Genomic DNA, 13,930 nt, shown 5'->3' with positions numbered 1-13,930 from the left:
TACTTTTAATGACAATAATAATAATAATAATAATGATAATAAACATCTGCAACTCAGCCCACCTTTTCTCTACAATACCTGTCACCCACTGACTCTCCAAATCTGAACTTTCAGATCCCCTGACTTTTGCTTTTACATTCTGTTCTTGTATCTCTATCAGTTCTGTTCATGTTAGTGTTTTTCATTATTCTGTATTCTCTATTTTGCATCTGTATGTTTTCCTTTCTGCATTTCATGTAAAGCGTCTTTGAGTACTTAGAAAAGCACTATCAAATTCCATCTGTCTATCTATCCGTCTATCTATCTATCTATCTATCTATCTATCTATCTATCTATCTATCTATCTATCATTATTGTTATGATTATTATTGTTATTAGGTATTATTATTATTGGTATTAGATGCTAACTGCCAACTGAATTTAGGTGGAACAATATAACAGTACAAAATATATAATATTCATTCACTATTTCCATTTAAAATAGGTCATTCTGTCAGTTAGAAATATCTATCAGAATGTACTACTTCCTTCAAAAATGTAGTTAAATATGGTGTAGGTCATTCTGTCAGGTGTAACAGATCATTTTGTCAATAACAAAAGTATATCAGAATGGACAACTTCCTGTAAAAATGCAGTAAAATGTGGCGTAGGTCATTCTGATAGGTGCCATAGGTCATTTTGTCAGCTACAAATGTCTATCAGAATGTAGTATTTCCTTTATAAATGCAATTAAATATGGCATAGGTCATTGTAATAGGTTCACAGGTCATTCTGTCAGTTACAAATGTCTATAGTATATCTAAGTACTACTTCCTGTATAGATGTAGTTAAAGGAGGCATAGGTCATTTGGTCAGGTGGTGAAGCTCATTCTTTCGGTTACAAATGTGGAGGAGTGGACAGAGTGGACTTCTTCCTGCATAAATGTAGTTACATGTTGCGTAGGTCATTTTGATAGGTGCCCTAGGTCATTTTGTCAGCTACAAATGTCTATCAGAATGTTTCTATTTCCTGTTTGAATGTAGTGAACTCTGGCGTTGGTCATTCTGTTTATTCAGTAGTAATCTACTAATGTACTGATCTACAGTACCTGTACCTGTACTGTCAGTTACTCAAGCATCGTAACAAAGCACAATAATCTGAACGCAATAATCAAGACATGTAAAAATGACATGCAAAACATGTAAAAGTGCTCAGGTGACATTTTAAAGAATGACTGAAAGAGTAGATGGAAAGTCAACCAGTGAGTTGGCTGGTCTTCAGTGGTGTTACTGGTATTAGGTGTTAACTGCCAACTGAAGAATACAGTGAGAGCTCACAATTTTATATACCCACAGTTGATCTCCTGCCTCTAATACTCGAAATAGACTTGCTTTGTTTCTTTGCTTTGTTACTAATGTATCCATAATCATGTCTGCCAAATTTGGTGCTTTTGTCACAAATTGAACGATTGTTAAGATATGTTGAGCTATGCCGCCCCACTACTTACCTTTTTCAGTGTAATAGGTTTACTAGATTTTAGATCAGCTTGTCAGATTTTTACAGTGTGAATCTCCTCCCTAACCCTCCCCTCCTCTTCCGCCACTCACCTCAGCCACAGCTGTGTAGACCTGCAGAATCTGCTCGTGGCCTTTGACCTGGCGCACGCTGATTTTGCAGGAGAGCTGGGCAGTGGCCGGGCTGTATCTCTCCAGAGAGAAGGCACAGTGCAGGGGCTGCTGGTTGCTGCACCACACTTGGGGGAAGGAGAACTCCTGAGGAGGGATAAAAAAAACAAAAAAACCATCAGGGACATCAGGAACATAACATGTGCTCTAAATGAGATGACTCAGCTCGCTGTCCTACATGTGAGCGCAGTGGCACATGCACAGCCACTTACACATGGCAAGATAAAAGCTAGCTTTGAAGTTTCAATGATTCCTGATATATTTCTGGATGGAAATAAGTATTGTTGAGCAAGAAAGAGGAAATCCATTTACAAATACAGCCTGATTCCCGGGTACAGTAACCCTAATGGAGCAGCAGCTTGCGTGCTAAGTACTGTAAGCGATATATGTGGGAATACGAGAAAAAGACTGCCTTTGATGTATAATTAATTTCCAGAGAACGAGCACATCTGCGGGGAAACGTCCTTGACCTCTGCTAGACTCTGACGCTGCCATATCTGCATATTAAAAGTGACCTGTAGACGATTTTTAGCGAAGACCGTGACGTTAAAAGCAGCGGACGGCGTGCCTACTGATGATTTAACCCTTGTGGCTTTGATGTCGGCCGCTCGGCGCAGCTCACAGAGGGAGATAATGGAGTTGGGGAGCTGGTGGCGGAGGCAGAGGGGGAGGGGGCTGATGGACGTGGAAAGCTCGGATGCTCTTTAGCACTAAAAGCTGACTTGATGTATGGCACGGCGCTCGGCTATTATTCTACACCTGCTCCGCCGAGGCAGGTTCGCGGCGCCTCCCTTCCATCCCGAGGCCCTCATAAATAAGGCCATGGAGAGGGGTGGGTGTCTTTGAAACCAAGCTTTCACCCCGTATTCAGATGTTTAAGTAACAACAGCGTACAGTGGGGACACGGCTCAGCTGCTCTGCAAACGACAACAACAGGTACAAAACAGCATTCAGCGACTGCTGCCGAGCGTTCCATCTAATACTGTTTGCATCTTAATGCTCCTGCGAGCAAAACAAACACAGAGCTATTAATCTCACGTCACGTCCGTCTTTATGATCCTCCGGAGAGAGATATGGGTGACAGCAGGACTAAAAGAGCAGCTTTAAAGCACAAAATGGTGAACACAAACAGGAAGTAAGTCAAAGCCGTGTGAATGTCATGAGCTGAGGAAAAGTCAACCTCACTATCTCAGATTTGACTTTACCTGTTTTCTTTGTCAGAGCACATGTTACAACAATGGCTACCCAAACCAAACCCCTCTCGCTGACCTCTAAAGCCTGGTCCTAACTTTTTTTTTTATCTTTCCCTGCCTTATAATTTTCTATTTAACCACCTATCATTTTATTTTGGTAATGAGATTTTTAACCATATAAACTTTGGAGGAATTTTTTTCCTGATCATTTGGATGTTCATTTAAGAACTTATTACCATTGAATCAAATTATTTACCCCTATGCCCATGGCCCCTCTGGAAAATGCTGCATCTTAACCCAAACATAACCCCTAATCCCTAACCCTGACACTCTGTGAAGGTCATTTTCTGTGGTTGAATCACTTAGCATTTGGCTTGGGCAGTATTACGGTATACCAGAGTATTTAGAAATCCTGGAGGTATATTCTTCAAAACTGTCATAAATTCAAGCCCTCCTCTCTGTAGTCATACTCATACTCATTGTATGTAGTGCACAGCAGGCACCACCAGAGTTCAGTCTCTGGTCTCTACTGGTGGAACAGGCAGCTGAACCATGGATCTATTATAAATCTGGATACAGTGGGGGCGGGGCCTCGTTCATTCCTATGAGAGCTGCTCAGTGGTGCATAAAGCAGAGAAAACTCTTTCCGGGTTTAGAAAAGTGTAAAATACCCGGATCTACTGGCCCATGGAACATGCGTAGAAGTGATTAACGACAGCCCAACGTGGCCGCGTGTGGCTGAGTGTACCCGAGCATTGACTCCGACTCACTGGATCGCTCACACAAATGACCCGAGTGCTCGAAGCGACCAGCGTTTGTTCATGATCATTCCTCTCGTAGTAGCTTAGCTTATAAGCAACAGCCGCTTATCGACGGTATAACGACAGCAGTGCTGTCGTTTTTTTAATATTTACTAGATAATCAGATAATATATATCTCTCTATACACACACAAATATACATACAACTTATCAGGGAGTCATATCGTAATCATGACCGGAGAAATCAAATTAACAGAATCAAAAAGTGTTGTTCCCACAAAAATATAATAAAAGGTGGTGCCTTGTAATATTGCCCCATGTATTAATACACAGCTCAACTTTAAGTAAATACTACGTTCAGTATCTTTTAGTAACTGTCACCCCTAACTGCTCACTGAAAACTGCTCGTTTGAATACAGACCGTAGACTGTATATACAGATACCGACACGGTAAGACGTCCATATTACAGGCTTTACAGCAAACACTATATGGATGTATTGTAAGATGGTAAAAATGATGAATTATGATTAAACAATACCCATTACTACGGCTGGCATGAAGCCTTGTTGTGTCAGGGACTACAAGAGTTACATGCACGTGCATGCGGTGGAGTCCCGCGGGTCCGATGCACATTCATTTTATGTCTGGAGAAATATCTCTAGATTCCGAAAATGGCGCATTTTATGTCTTTAGGACTTCATGTTTTAATAATGGCTATTTGAAAATGCGTTCTGAAAAGTCAGTATGTCTCAAAGCAGCCAGCAACGGTAGAGAGAGACTGCAGAGAATAACGGCTTGTTATTTACATCTTTCTTGTCATTTTCTGTGTTAAACACCAAAGGTGAAACACCAGAGTGAATGTTGGCTTAACATTTCACCTTCAACAGTAACCAACATCTTGCATTGTGAGGAAAAGGGGTCTACTTATGCTGAAATAAGACACAGTGCAAAGACTGCCTGTTCATACTAGAAAAAAAGGTTGGTATACTGCTTTGGAAGAATAAGGTAGTATTCAGGGGAAGAGTCAGATGTAAACATTTTAGGTTCAGTTTTACTTTGTGCACTATTTTTTAAGTCATTTGATGGGAAAGAATGTCTAAAAATCTGCACATCGTTTGAGAAAAAGATGATAGTTGCCTGGCTCAACTTTGTCGCTCTTTTTACTACGTCACCTGACTTTCTGGCAGTAACCCCTGCTGTAACCCCTATTTCTCCCATGTGCTGTCAAAGACAGCTTGGTTAAAGAATATTGGCACTACATATACCACAGGCTTAAAACAAGAAGCCAAAAACATAATTTATACGTAGAAATACATACATGGCATATAAGTTTGTATATTTAAAAACTGAGCGTTGAGTAATTCTAGTCTCTGGCCGTGGAGTAGCTGTTGTGGATGAAAGATTCAAACCATTTCACGACCAAACAAATACATAATTGTAGTAGTAGTGAAAATGTTGTATTAACCCTTTGAGTTCTACAATAGAAATGGTCCATCAGTGCCTTCATTTGTGTTTTTGCTTATTGTGATGCCATTTCTTGGATTATATTCAAATGCTTAATAACCCTAAAATCTGTACAAAGTAAATAAATCGTAAATCGTAGTATATGTCCCAAAGTCTGAAAATCCTCTGTATAAGAAGCTGAAACACACCGCAGCCGCCCTCACACAGTTTGATTGACAAGTGGCCTCTGGGAGGAGCAGGGCATGCCCACGCACACGCACGCATGCATGCACGCACGCACACACACACGCACACACACACACACACACACACACACACACACACACACACACACTTATTAGCTCTTAGCTAAAAAAAAGTCACATTGTGTTTTTTTCATGTAATATCCTGTGTGTTGCTGCCATGGTTACCTGACATGTGGTAAAGGGTTTGATGCTCCACAGGAACTGGGGAACATCTTGGATGGACACCTGGAGGCTGAAGGTGTTCGCTCGGAAAGGCAACATCTTTGGCTCCTCGAGGAGCTGACCCCCTCTGGTCTTCTCTGCAGACACCACTCCCTGGAGGAAACAAGGATAAAGGAGAAGTGATGAGGATAGGAGATAAGGATAGAGGAGAAGAAACAAGGGAGGGAGAAAGAATAGGAAAGGAGAGATAAAGAGAGGAGCAGAAACAAGGAGAGGAACAAAAGAAAGGATAGGAGACAAGGATAGAAGAGAGGAGAGAGGGACAAAAGAGAGGAGAAGAAACAAGGAGATAAGACTATGACAGAGGAGAGAAAAAAAGGGAGAGGAGAGGAGAGGAGAGGAGAGGAGAGGAGAGACGAGGAAATTAAAGTAGGGGAAACCAAAAAACAAGGGGCGCAAAAAGAGACATGAGATGAATGCAAGAGAAAAGTAAGAAACCCTTTCCTTTGAAGGCTCGCTCCCTTTGCATATCAGCAGGAACACCTGTTGCAAATCCCCTCCTCTGTCACATCCACTAATTGACTCATCACAAATATTAACAGAGAAACATGCCGCCGAGAAGTGACGTCAAGTCTCCGCTGAACAAATCATACGACTGGTGCTCACATTAGCATCACATTTGCAGCCCCAACATGACAGATTGAGGCTTAAATGTAATGCTGGGGAAACGTGTGCATCGGGGTGGAGGGGATGGGGGGGACAAACGTCCATCTCCCAAATTGAATTTGTGATGATGAAAGAGCACTTTGATTGTCGCTTGCAGGTATTCATCTGTCATCATTGTTCAACGTCCCGGTGGGATGGTTCCGTGTCTGGCCCGTCTATCCTTAGCCATCTCAATCACAAAGGGAAAAGACAGGGAACAGAGCTGTGAATAATGCCAGGCCGCGTTGATTGATTCTGACTGAGTGTCCGTGCGCGCAACACCTTGGCTATGCGCGTGTGTGTGTATGCTTGAGTGTGTGTATGCACTTTTAACGCATGTGTTTGCAGAAAAGCGTGTCTGCCGTGTCCTGCGTACTGTTACTGCTGTACAGTGCAGGTGTGAAAGCAATCGATTGTTGGCAAACTGCAGATGAAAGTCATTCAAAAATGTTCCTCTTCACCACCTGCCCCTGTCTTTCAAAACCCTGAAACACTGAGTGGCCGGACGATGCTGGATTTCTTTGGTTTTACTGTGAAGCGTGCAACTAGCTCGGATCTGTGATATGGCTCTCTTGTTTAAACTCGTTTGAAGCTGTCAAGATGCCATGATTGAAGTTTTGTGTAGACTGTGATTGCAGCTGATCTGCTGTTTGACACATCACACACAATTGATGTGTCTTAGATCATGTTTTACAGCTTTGGGAGTGTTGCAATGTCAGCCAAGAAAGAGAAATCCAGACAGACGGATTGCAAAGTTAGTGGAGTTATTTTGGAGGTCCAGAGTTCTTAAAGTAAAAGTTCTGTCAGTATTTTTGCATAGACAATGTTGGTTGACAACCACTGTAGCAACTTTCTTGCTACAATTGGGGCTTTTAAGAATTCATCTTGTGATTTTTTTTTTTTTAAAAGAAAAGAAATAAAGAGCAAAGCAACGAATCCTGCGATTCTGTGGGCAGACCTCTTCTTCTCTCTTGAGGAGAATTGCCAATATTTCTCAGTGAATATGCTCTTCTGTGGCTGTTATGTAACGTTTGACGTCACGGACAGTAATAACCTGTTTTCCAGTCTGTACGTGATGTCTGCAGTCTACGTCTACTTTTACTGTTAACTATAGAAAAACAGTAGAAGTATTAGTAGGTAACAGTGGTAGCAGTAAACCGCTTGTTTACTATACTAAACAATAGAAAGCATAATGGAGGCCAGTGAAAATGTAGAAAGACTTCACTTGTATAGCGCTTTCTAGTCTCTTAGACCACTCAAAGCGCTTTCACATTACATGTGACATTCACCCATTTACACACACTTGTGGCCAAGACCACTGCACATGGTGCCACCCGCTACTCAGTAAACACTCATATACACTAACACTTCGATGACACACCTTCAGGAGCAATCTGGGGTTCAGTATCTTCCCCAAGATACCCACATGAACTAATCTGTATTGTTTGTCCAGGGAACCCTTCCTTTTGTTTCTAAATGCCAAAGCTAGTTAGAGTAAGTTAGGTATGGCTTGATGACTGTTTGAACTACACTTTTTAGAATCTTGTATAAATATATAATAGGTTGCGAAATGAAATCACAAATATAGAAATTAGTTTGTGACATGATCAAGCAACATCAAGTGACTTTTTTTGCAGGCTTTAGCTATTTTCCATTGAAAATAATTGGTAGCGCTGGTTTAGACTTGGATGGGCATCATACTCTCCCAGTTGAATCATCAGTACAAATATGAGCAACTTTGTAAGAAGGTATTTAGTTGGATAAATAGTCATGGATAAGTTTATAGTTGGAGGAGCTGATTACAGCACAGCCCAGTAAATATGGTTTTAGTGATTAGCAAGTAAAATAATTCCTATGCTATAGGTTACTTTTAGCAAAAGCAGTGAAAAGATGAGTCCTTTACATATATCAAATTGTCACTGATCAGATTTACATGTGTGATGCCACTGCAGCTTGCTAGGCCAAACTGATGTAAAACACGCTCAGAAATGAAGCTGGAAGGATTACAAATGATGGCCAAAACATACAGTTAAACCTATGTTGATGAATGTTGAAAAAAAATATTGAGAAAAAAAGGAATTCAGAGAAGAGAAAAATGCTTGACAAACAAAGCTCTTATAAGATCATAAATCTGGTCGTATCCTAGCGGAGGAAGTTTTTTGTATTTTCCATAGCACGTAGCTATCTTAGAAATCTTAGCAGGTGAGCTACCGGACAAAGTTGGATTTTCTAGTTTTCCAAATAGCCTGTCATGTAGCTGTATGTATTTTGTTGACACGTTTTAAAGAAGTTTTTCATTGCTGGAAAGATCGTATTTTCATAAAACTGGCAGAAGAAAAACATAAATACTTTAGAATTTGGTGCTACATGACCATGGAAAACAGAAAAAACCAATTGGACCAATTAACGCTCCCGTTGATGGGTGACATGAATTGAGTCATCCATCAGAAGACAATATGGCACCAAATGAAAAATCTCAAATTACAGCTAAACAGTAAGTTCAAATATGTTTCTAAAACATTTATGGTGAGAAATAGGCGACACAGTGACAGAATCTTGGTTCACATTCGATCAGCCCTGCTTAGTTTTAACATCTGATCTCAGCTTTTTTAAGCCTCCATGTTTACAATACAGGAAACAGTATGGCACCCACTTCCTGTTCTCAAAGTCTCGTATTCTAGTTTATTATAGTTTCATATTTGATCAGCACTGACAAGTTTTACTGTTTGAGTTTGAGAGAGAGAGAGCGAGAGAGAGAGAGAGAGAGACAGCTCTCACTTGATCCGCTTATGTACTCTTTGTGTCTTTGTTGGCAATGGGCATTCAAAAAAATGTAAAGGTACATTCTGCAGTTCAAGCACCAACCATAGAGCCAGAGAAAATCCAAAACGCAAATGAGCAGGGAGATATGGGTGCTGGTACAATGGAGGGAAGTTCATTTAAAGAGTTCATTTAAAAACACTTCTCACATTGTTATGACACAAAGCTGGCTGAACATTGGTGGAGTATCATTTTTACTCATTTGAAGCTTTTAAGATTTCTATAGATTGTGACTGTTCCTGATCTGCAATTTAACACACAGCACATTTTAAGTGTTGCAATGTCAAAAAATATAAAATCCAACCAATAGAAGAGTGAGTTCACAAAATGAACACTAAAATTGAAACGATGTGTTCATCCTTTAAAAAAACATATTTTCTGTTAGTGATTTTAGAATTCAGAAGAGTGTATAGATGATCCTTTGCCAAAGATAAGGATCGAGGTTAACAGTATTTCTGTTCACAGTGGATGGTAACGTCTGCCAGCAGAATACTAATAGAATTTGGGTGGTATTTTCAGGTAGGAAACTTGTATCCATTCATGTGTCTCCAGTAAGACTTGAATGGTGTGACCTTGGAAATGGACTGCTGGTGAAGGGGAATTATTTCCTCCCATTCCTAAGCAACAAGACTTTCTCATTTTTTGTTGTTGCAGTTGAAACAGAAAAAAATAGGATATTTGTTTGAACTGAATGTTTATCTGTGAATTTTAAAACAAGATGATGAAATATATAAAAACTGCATCAATTTGGATCTAAATGTTCAGCAAATTTGACTTGCTGAAGAGATATTCTTGAGTGACAGCAGCATTGTGCAATAATACAGAAAATATCATAAAACTGCCAATGATAACCCTTCCTTGGTCTCAGCTGAAGAAAATGTCTCCCTCACAAGAGTGTTTGTGTTGCATCAGGCTTCCTGTTGATCCAGAATCCAGTCTGTGATTGTGCCTGAGCTTGGAATACACACAGCAGAGATGTGGTGCTAACAGACAGGAGCCCAAGGGACGCGCAAAAGTCTGGCATCTGCTCGGCAGGCTGGAAATTCATAAACCAAATCCAGAATGCATTTTAAAGCCAGCTGCCGCTGACGGCTGCGACATGACAGAGAGGCGGTCGGGAGGCAGAGTCAGTCACGAGGCTCGTGGTACACTGTTGAGCTCGGCTCTGCTCCTCTGTTAGTCTAGTCTCTCCGGGGAGCACGGCCAGCTTGATTTCCCTGATGTTCGCTGATGAGATCTCAATGTTTAAAAACTCTATAGGTCGCTGAAGGATAATCAAGTCAAACATGATAAAAAAAGAATGATTGGTTAACATTTGAATGGCAGTGATTAAAGTACGGCAGCCTTTGTCTCAGTCTATTAAAACCCCTGGAAGAGAATGTGTCAGGCTGTTAGAGAGTCCCCACGTTCAGCTCTGCAGTATTGTTTCACAGTGGTAATGAATTTGCAATCACTCACATGGTTGAACCAGTAGAGAGCAAATGCTGAAGTCCCTGCTACCACAGATTGTCCGGGCTGAAACCACATCCGCACAAGATGTTCACTTTGAATCTAGGTCAGAACCTACAATAAGTACTTCCTAATAAATAAGAAATTGCTAAAGTGAAAATGTGCATTGTCAATTTCTGTGAAAGAGTTGTGATGAAAACCTCAGAAAGACTACTAAATTTGGCGAGTTCTGGACTGTTCAGGAAATGACAATGAAATGCTCTGTTTTCTATCTCTTTCTCAAAAAATCAAAAAAAAAAAAAAAACATAACAGAAATACTGTTATGTGGTTGAATGCCTTCGAGCACCAGCCAAGGTGCACTTACAGTTTACATTCATGTCTGTGAAAACAGGGATGCTTCACACACATCTTCTCCTTGGCAGCACAGGAGATCTCTACAATCAGCACGGTTTCAAGGTGGACACCCAAGATTAGTGTCATTAATTCAGCATCTGACCTTTAACCTTTTGGATATAAAATGTCATCGGTTCATTCTATTAGACATTTCAAGTGAAACTTTGTTGTAATAAATGATAAATTCTTGAGTTATAGCCTAAAAAGACTTGTTTTGTGAGGTCACAGTGACATTTAACCACCAAAATCTAATCAGTTCATCAATGAGTCTGAGTGGACATTTGTGCCAAATTTGAAGAAACTCCCTCAAGGAGTTCTGGAAATATTGTATTCATGAGAAAGGGGTCAGAGGGACAACCTGAAAACATAATGCCACCGGCTATGACTATCACCAGTGCAGAGGCATGAAAATGCCACATGCACACAATCTCATGACATCCTTTACCACGAGGGACAGTAAACGCCTAAGCAGCTGCAGTGCAACTGGACAACAGGGAAACAGAGGGACAGCAGAATAACATGATCCCTCTGGAGGAAACTGGATCATTATCTCAACAACAAATGCCATATACACTTTAATACAATCAGTAACAGAGGATTTAATTTAGGAGAGACAGGAAGAAGTCACCTGAGGTGGGAATCAAATTGATGCCAGACAGAATTTTGCATTTCTCAGGCTGTCACTTATATTGACGAGGAGCATCCCGCCTTCTCTCACTGGGGATTGAAGCAACTGTCCTGTGTGTCAGAGTGAACATGAAGGGGACAGTGCTGGGACACCCAAGATTAGTGTCACCAAGTCACTATCTGACCAAATTTCTTCACTTCTGTTCCTGAGACATGATAATGAATAATGGCCAGAAAAGTGTTTCTGCAGAACATTATGATGTCACAGTAAAGTTAATATTTGACATATCGGACATAGAATGTCACCACTTCATCGTCATATGTTTTTACACATCTGTGTAACTTTTTTCATAATTTGTGCGTGAATTTTTTACTTTCAGCCAAAAAAAATGTTTTGCAAGGTCATCCTGACCTTTGACAACCAAAATCTAGTCAGTTCATTCTCTAGTCCAAGTGAATGTTTGTGCAGAATTTGAAGAAATTACCTCAAGGTCTTCATGAGATATCATGTTCACAGGAATGAGACAGATACAAGGTCCCAGTGACCTCTGAACACCAAATACTAATAGTTCATTGTTTATACATAGTAGACGTTTGGGCGCAATTAAAAAAAAAATCTCTGAAGGTGTTCTTGAGATACCGTGTTTATGCATTCAAGAATGAGACAGATACAAGTCACAGTGACTGCATCATTACATTCATAAGACATTAGTATTAAATGTTAGCGTAATTAGAATAGTAATTTGTGCGTAATGACCAAAAGATATTTAGTGAGGTCACAGTGACCTTGTCCTTTAACCTCCGACCATCAAATTCTTATCAGTTTATTACTGAGTCCACATTTGTGCTAAATTTTCAGGAAACTCCCTCCAGGTTTTCTTGAGATATTTCAGTCATGAGAATGAGACAGACAGAAGGTCACAGTAACCTTGACCTTTGACCACCAAATTCTTGTCAGTTCGTTGTTGAGTCCAAGTGACTGTTTGCGCTAAATTTGAAAAAATTCCCTCAAGGCGTTCTTGAGATATTGCTCTGACAAGAATGAGATGGACAGACAGACAGATGGATGGAAAACCAGAAAACACAGGCTCCCGCTATCGCTGGTGCAGAGGCATAAAGCGCAATATAATAGTGACAATAAAGTCACTCATCAGCTAACAGCAGTTTAAGACAAGATCAAATTACTCCAAGTGTAGCAGTCTAAGGGCCACAAAAACCTATTTTTCTCAATTACTTCTCGTTGTATCAAGCCAAGCAGATAGCTTTGTTTTATTTGGCTCATTTTTGAGATACTTGCCTCTGAGATTTCTGCATCCATCCAAATACAAAGGAGATGAATGAAACTTAATTTGTGGAGTGTGCAGCTTTGAAAAATGACATTCAAAAGCAAAGTGTCTTCTGAGAAATAATGTCCTGCTCACTCTGGATAATCCAAAAACCTCATTATTAATAGCCCCCATGAAAACTTTTGACAGTGTGTTTTGTGGTTTGCCAGACTAACGAGGACACTGTGTCTGAAAGCTGATTTTTTTAAAATCTTATTTTTTTTACTTTGAGCACCACAAACCAAATTCCATTCACGGTTCCATTAAAGAAACCAGTATCTCAAAACTTAGTCCAATGCATGACATTATTCTTTGGCTAACTGGGGGCAGCACTAGAAACTGCAAACACAAAGCTGTCTTATTATCAGAATATGAAGTCAATATGCAGAATGTGTTTTATTTGGTTTTCTTGAGATATTTCAGTCATGAAACTGCCAGAATGTCACTCTAGAAGTGAGTCAGTCCCCGAAGACCCCAATGTTAAAATGCCCAACTAAACAGCAGAAATACACGTTTACAGCCTGGTACAAAAAATGGCTTTGGTCTTTATAGATAATTTCAAAATTGATGACAGTTGTATAGGGGGTCAATCTTTTTAAAACTCACCTATTGAACATTTTATTGAGGGCTAAAGCTATGCAAATTTTATGGCGGGGTCGCCTGAGAGACTGCTGTCCATGAGGCGTCTCTACACAGCTCCACCCTCTTATCCAAATGTGGTCCCTTCAGGCTCCAAAAATCAAAGACGGCGCCTGCAGAAATGCTGAACTTGAGCCTTCCAAATGCGAGTCAACCAAAAATGCTATTTACAATGGGGTTAAATAGCAAAAGTTGCTGTTGCTCAAACTACAGAATGTACTTCATCTAATTTTTGTATGCTCCCCGCCACCACGGACACAAGTATAGAAGTGGATCAAGAGAGAGAGCTTCTCCTCTTCCTCTCTCACCTAAACGCAGCCCAAACTCAGATCAAACTGTAAAACTAAGCGGTGCTTATCAAATATAAACCATGGTTCTCTTCTTGTATTGCCTATTTCTCACCTTAAAGGTTTTGAGAAAGATGTTTTAGTACACTGTAATATAAGAGTCTTTGACACCATATAGCGCTATGTTTCCTGCA

The 13,930-nt window shown here is 40.3% G+C and overlaps 1 protein-coding gene across 1 annotated transcript in view; it reads right to left on the bottom strand.

Moving 5' to 3' along the window:
* unc5db (unc-5 netrin receptor Db) overlaps positions 1-13,930 on the bottom strand; it is a 269,867-nt gene that overhangs the window by 13,295 nt on the left and 242,642 nt on the right. The window contains exons 13-14 of the mRNA XM_042488868.1: positions 5,494-5,643; positions 1,588-1,752 (exon numbers count right to left, since the gene is read on the bottom strand). Of these exons, the coding sequence (XP_042344802.1) occupies positions 1,588-1,752; positions 5,494-5,643 (315 nt within the window). The remainder of the gene's footprint in view (positions 1-1,587; positions 1,753-5,493; positions 5,644-13,930) is intronic.

This window comes from Plectropomus leopardus, chromosome 6 (assembly GCF_008729295.1).
Source record: "Plectropomus leopardus isolate mb chromosome 6, YSFRI_Pleo_2.0, whole genome shotgun sequence".
NCBI classification, from domain to species: domain Eukaryota; kingdom Metazoa; phylum Chordata; class Actinopteri; order Perciformes; family Serranidae; genus Plectropomus; species Plectropomus leopardus.
This window is presented reverse-complemented; position numbering and strand designations above follow the sequence as displayed.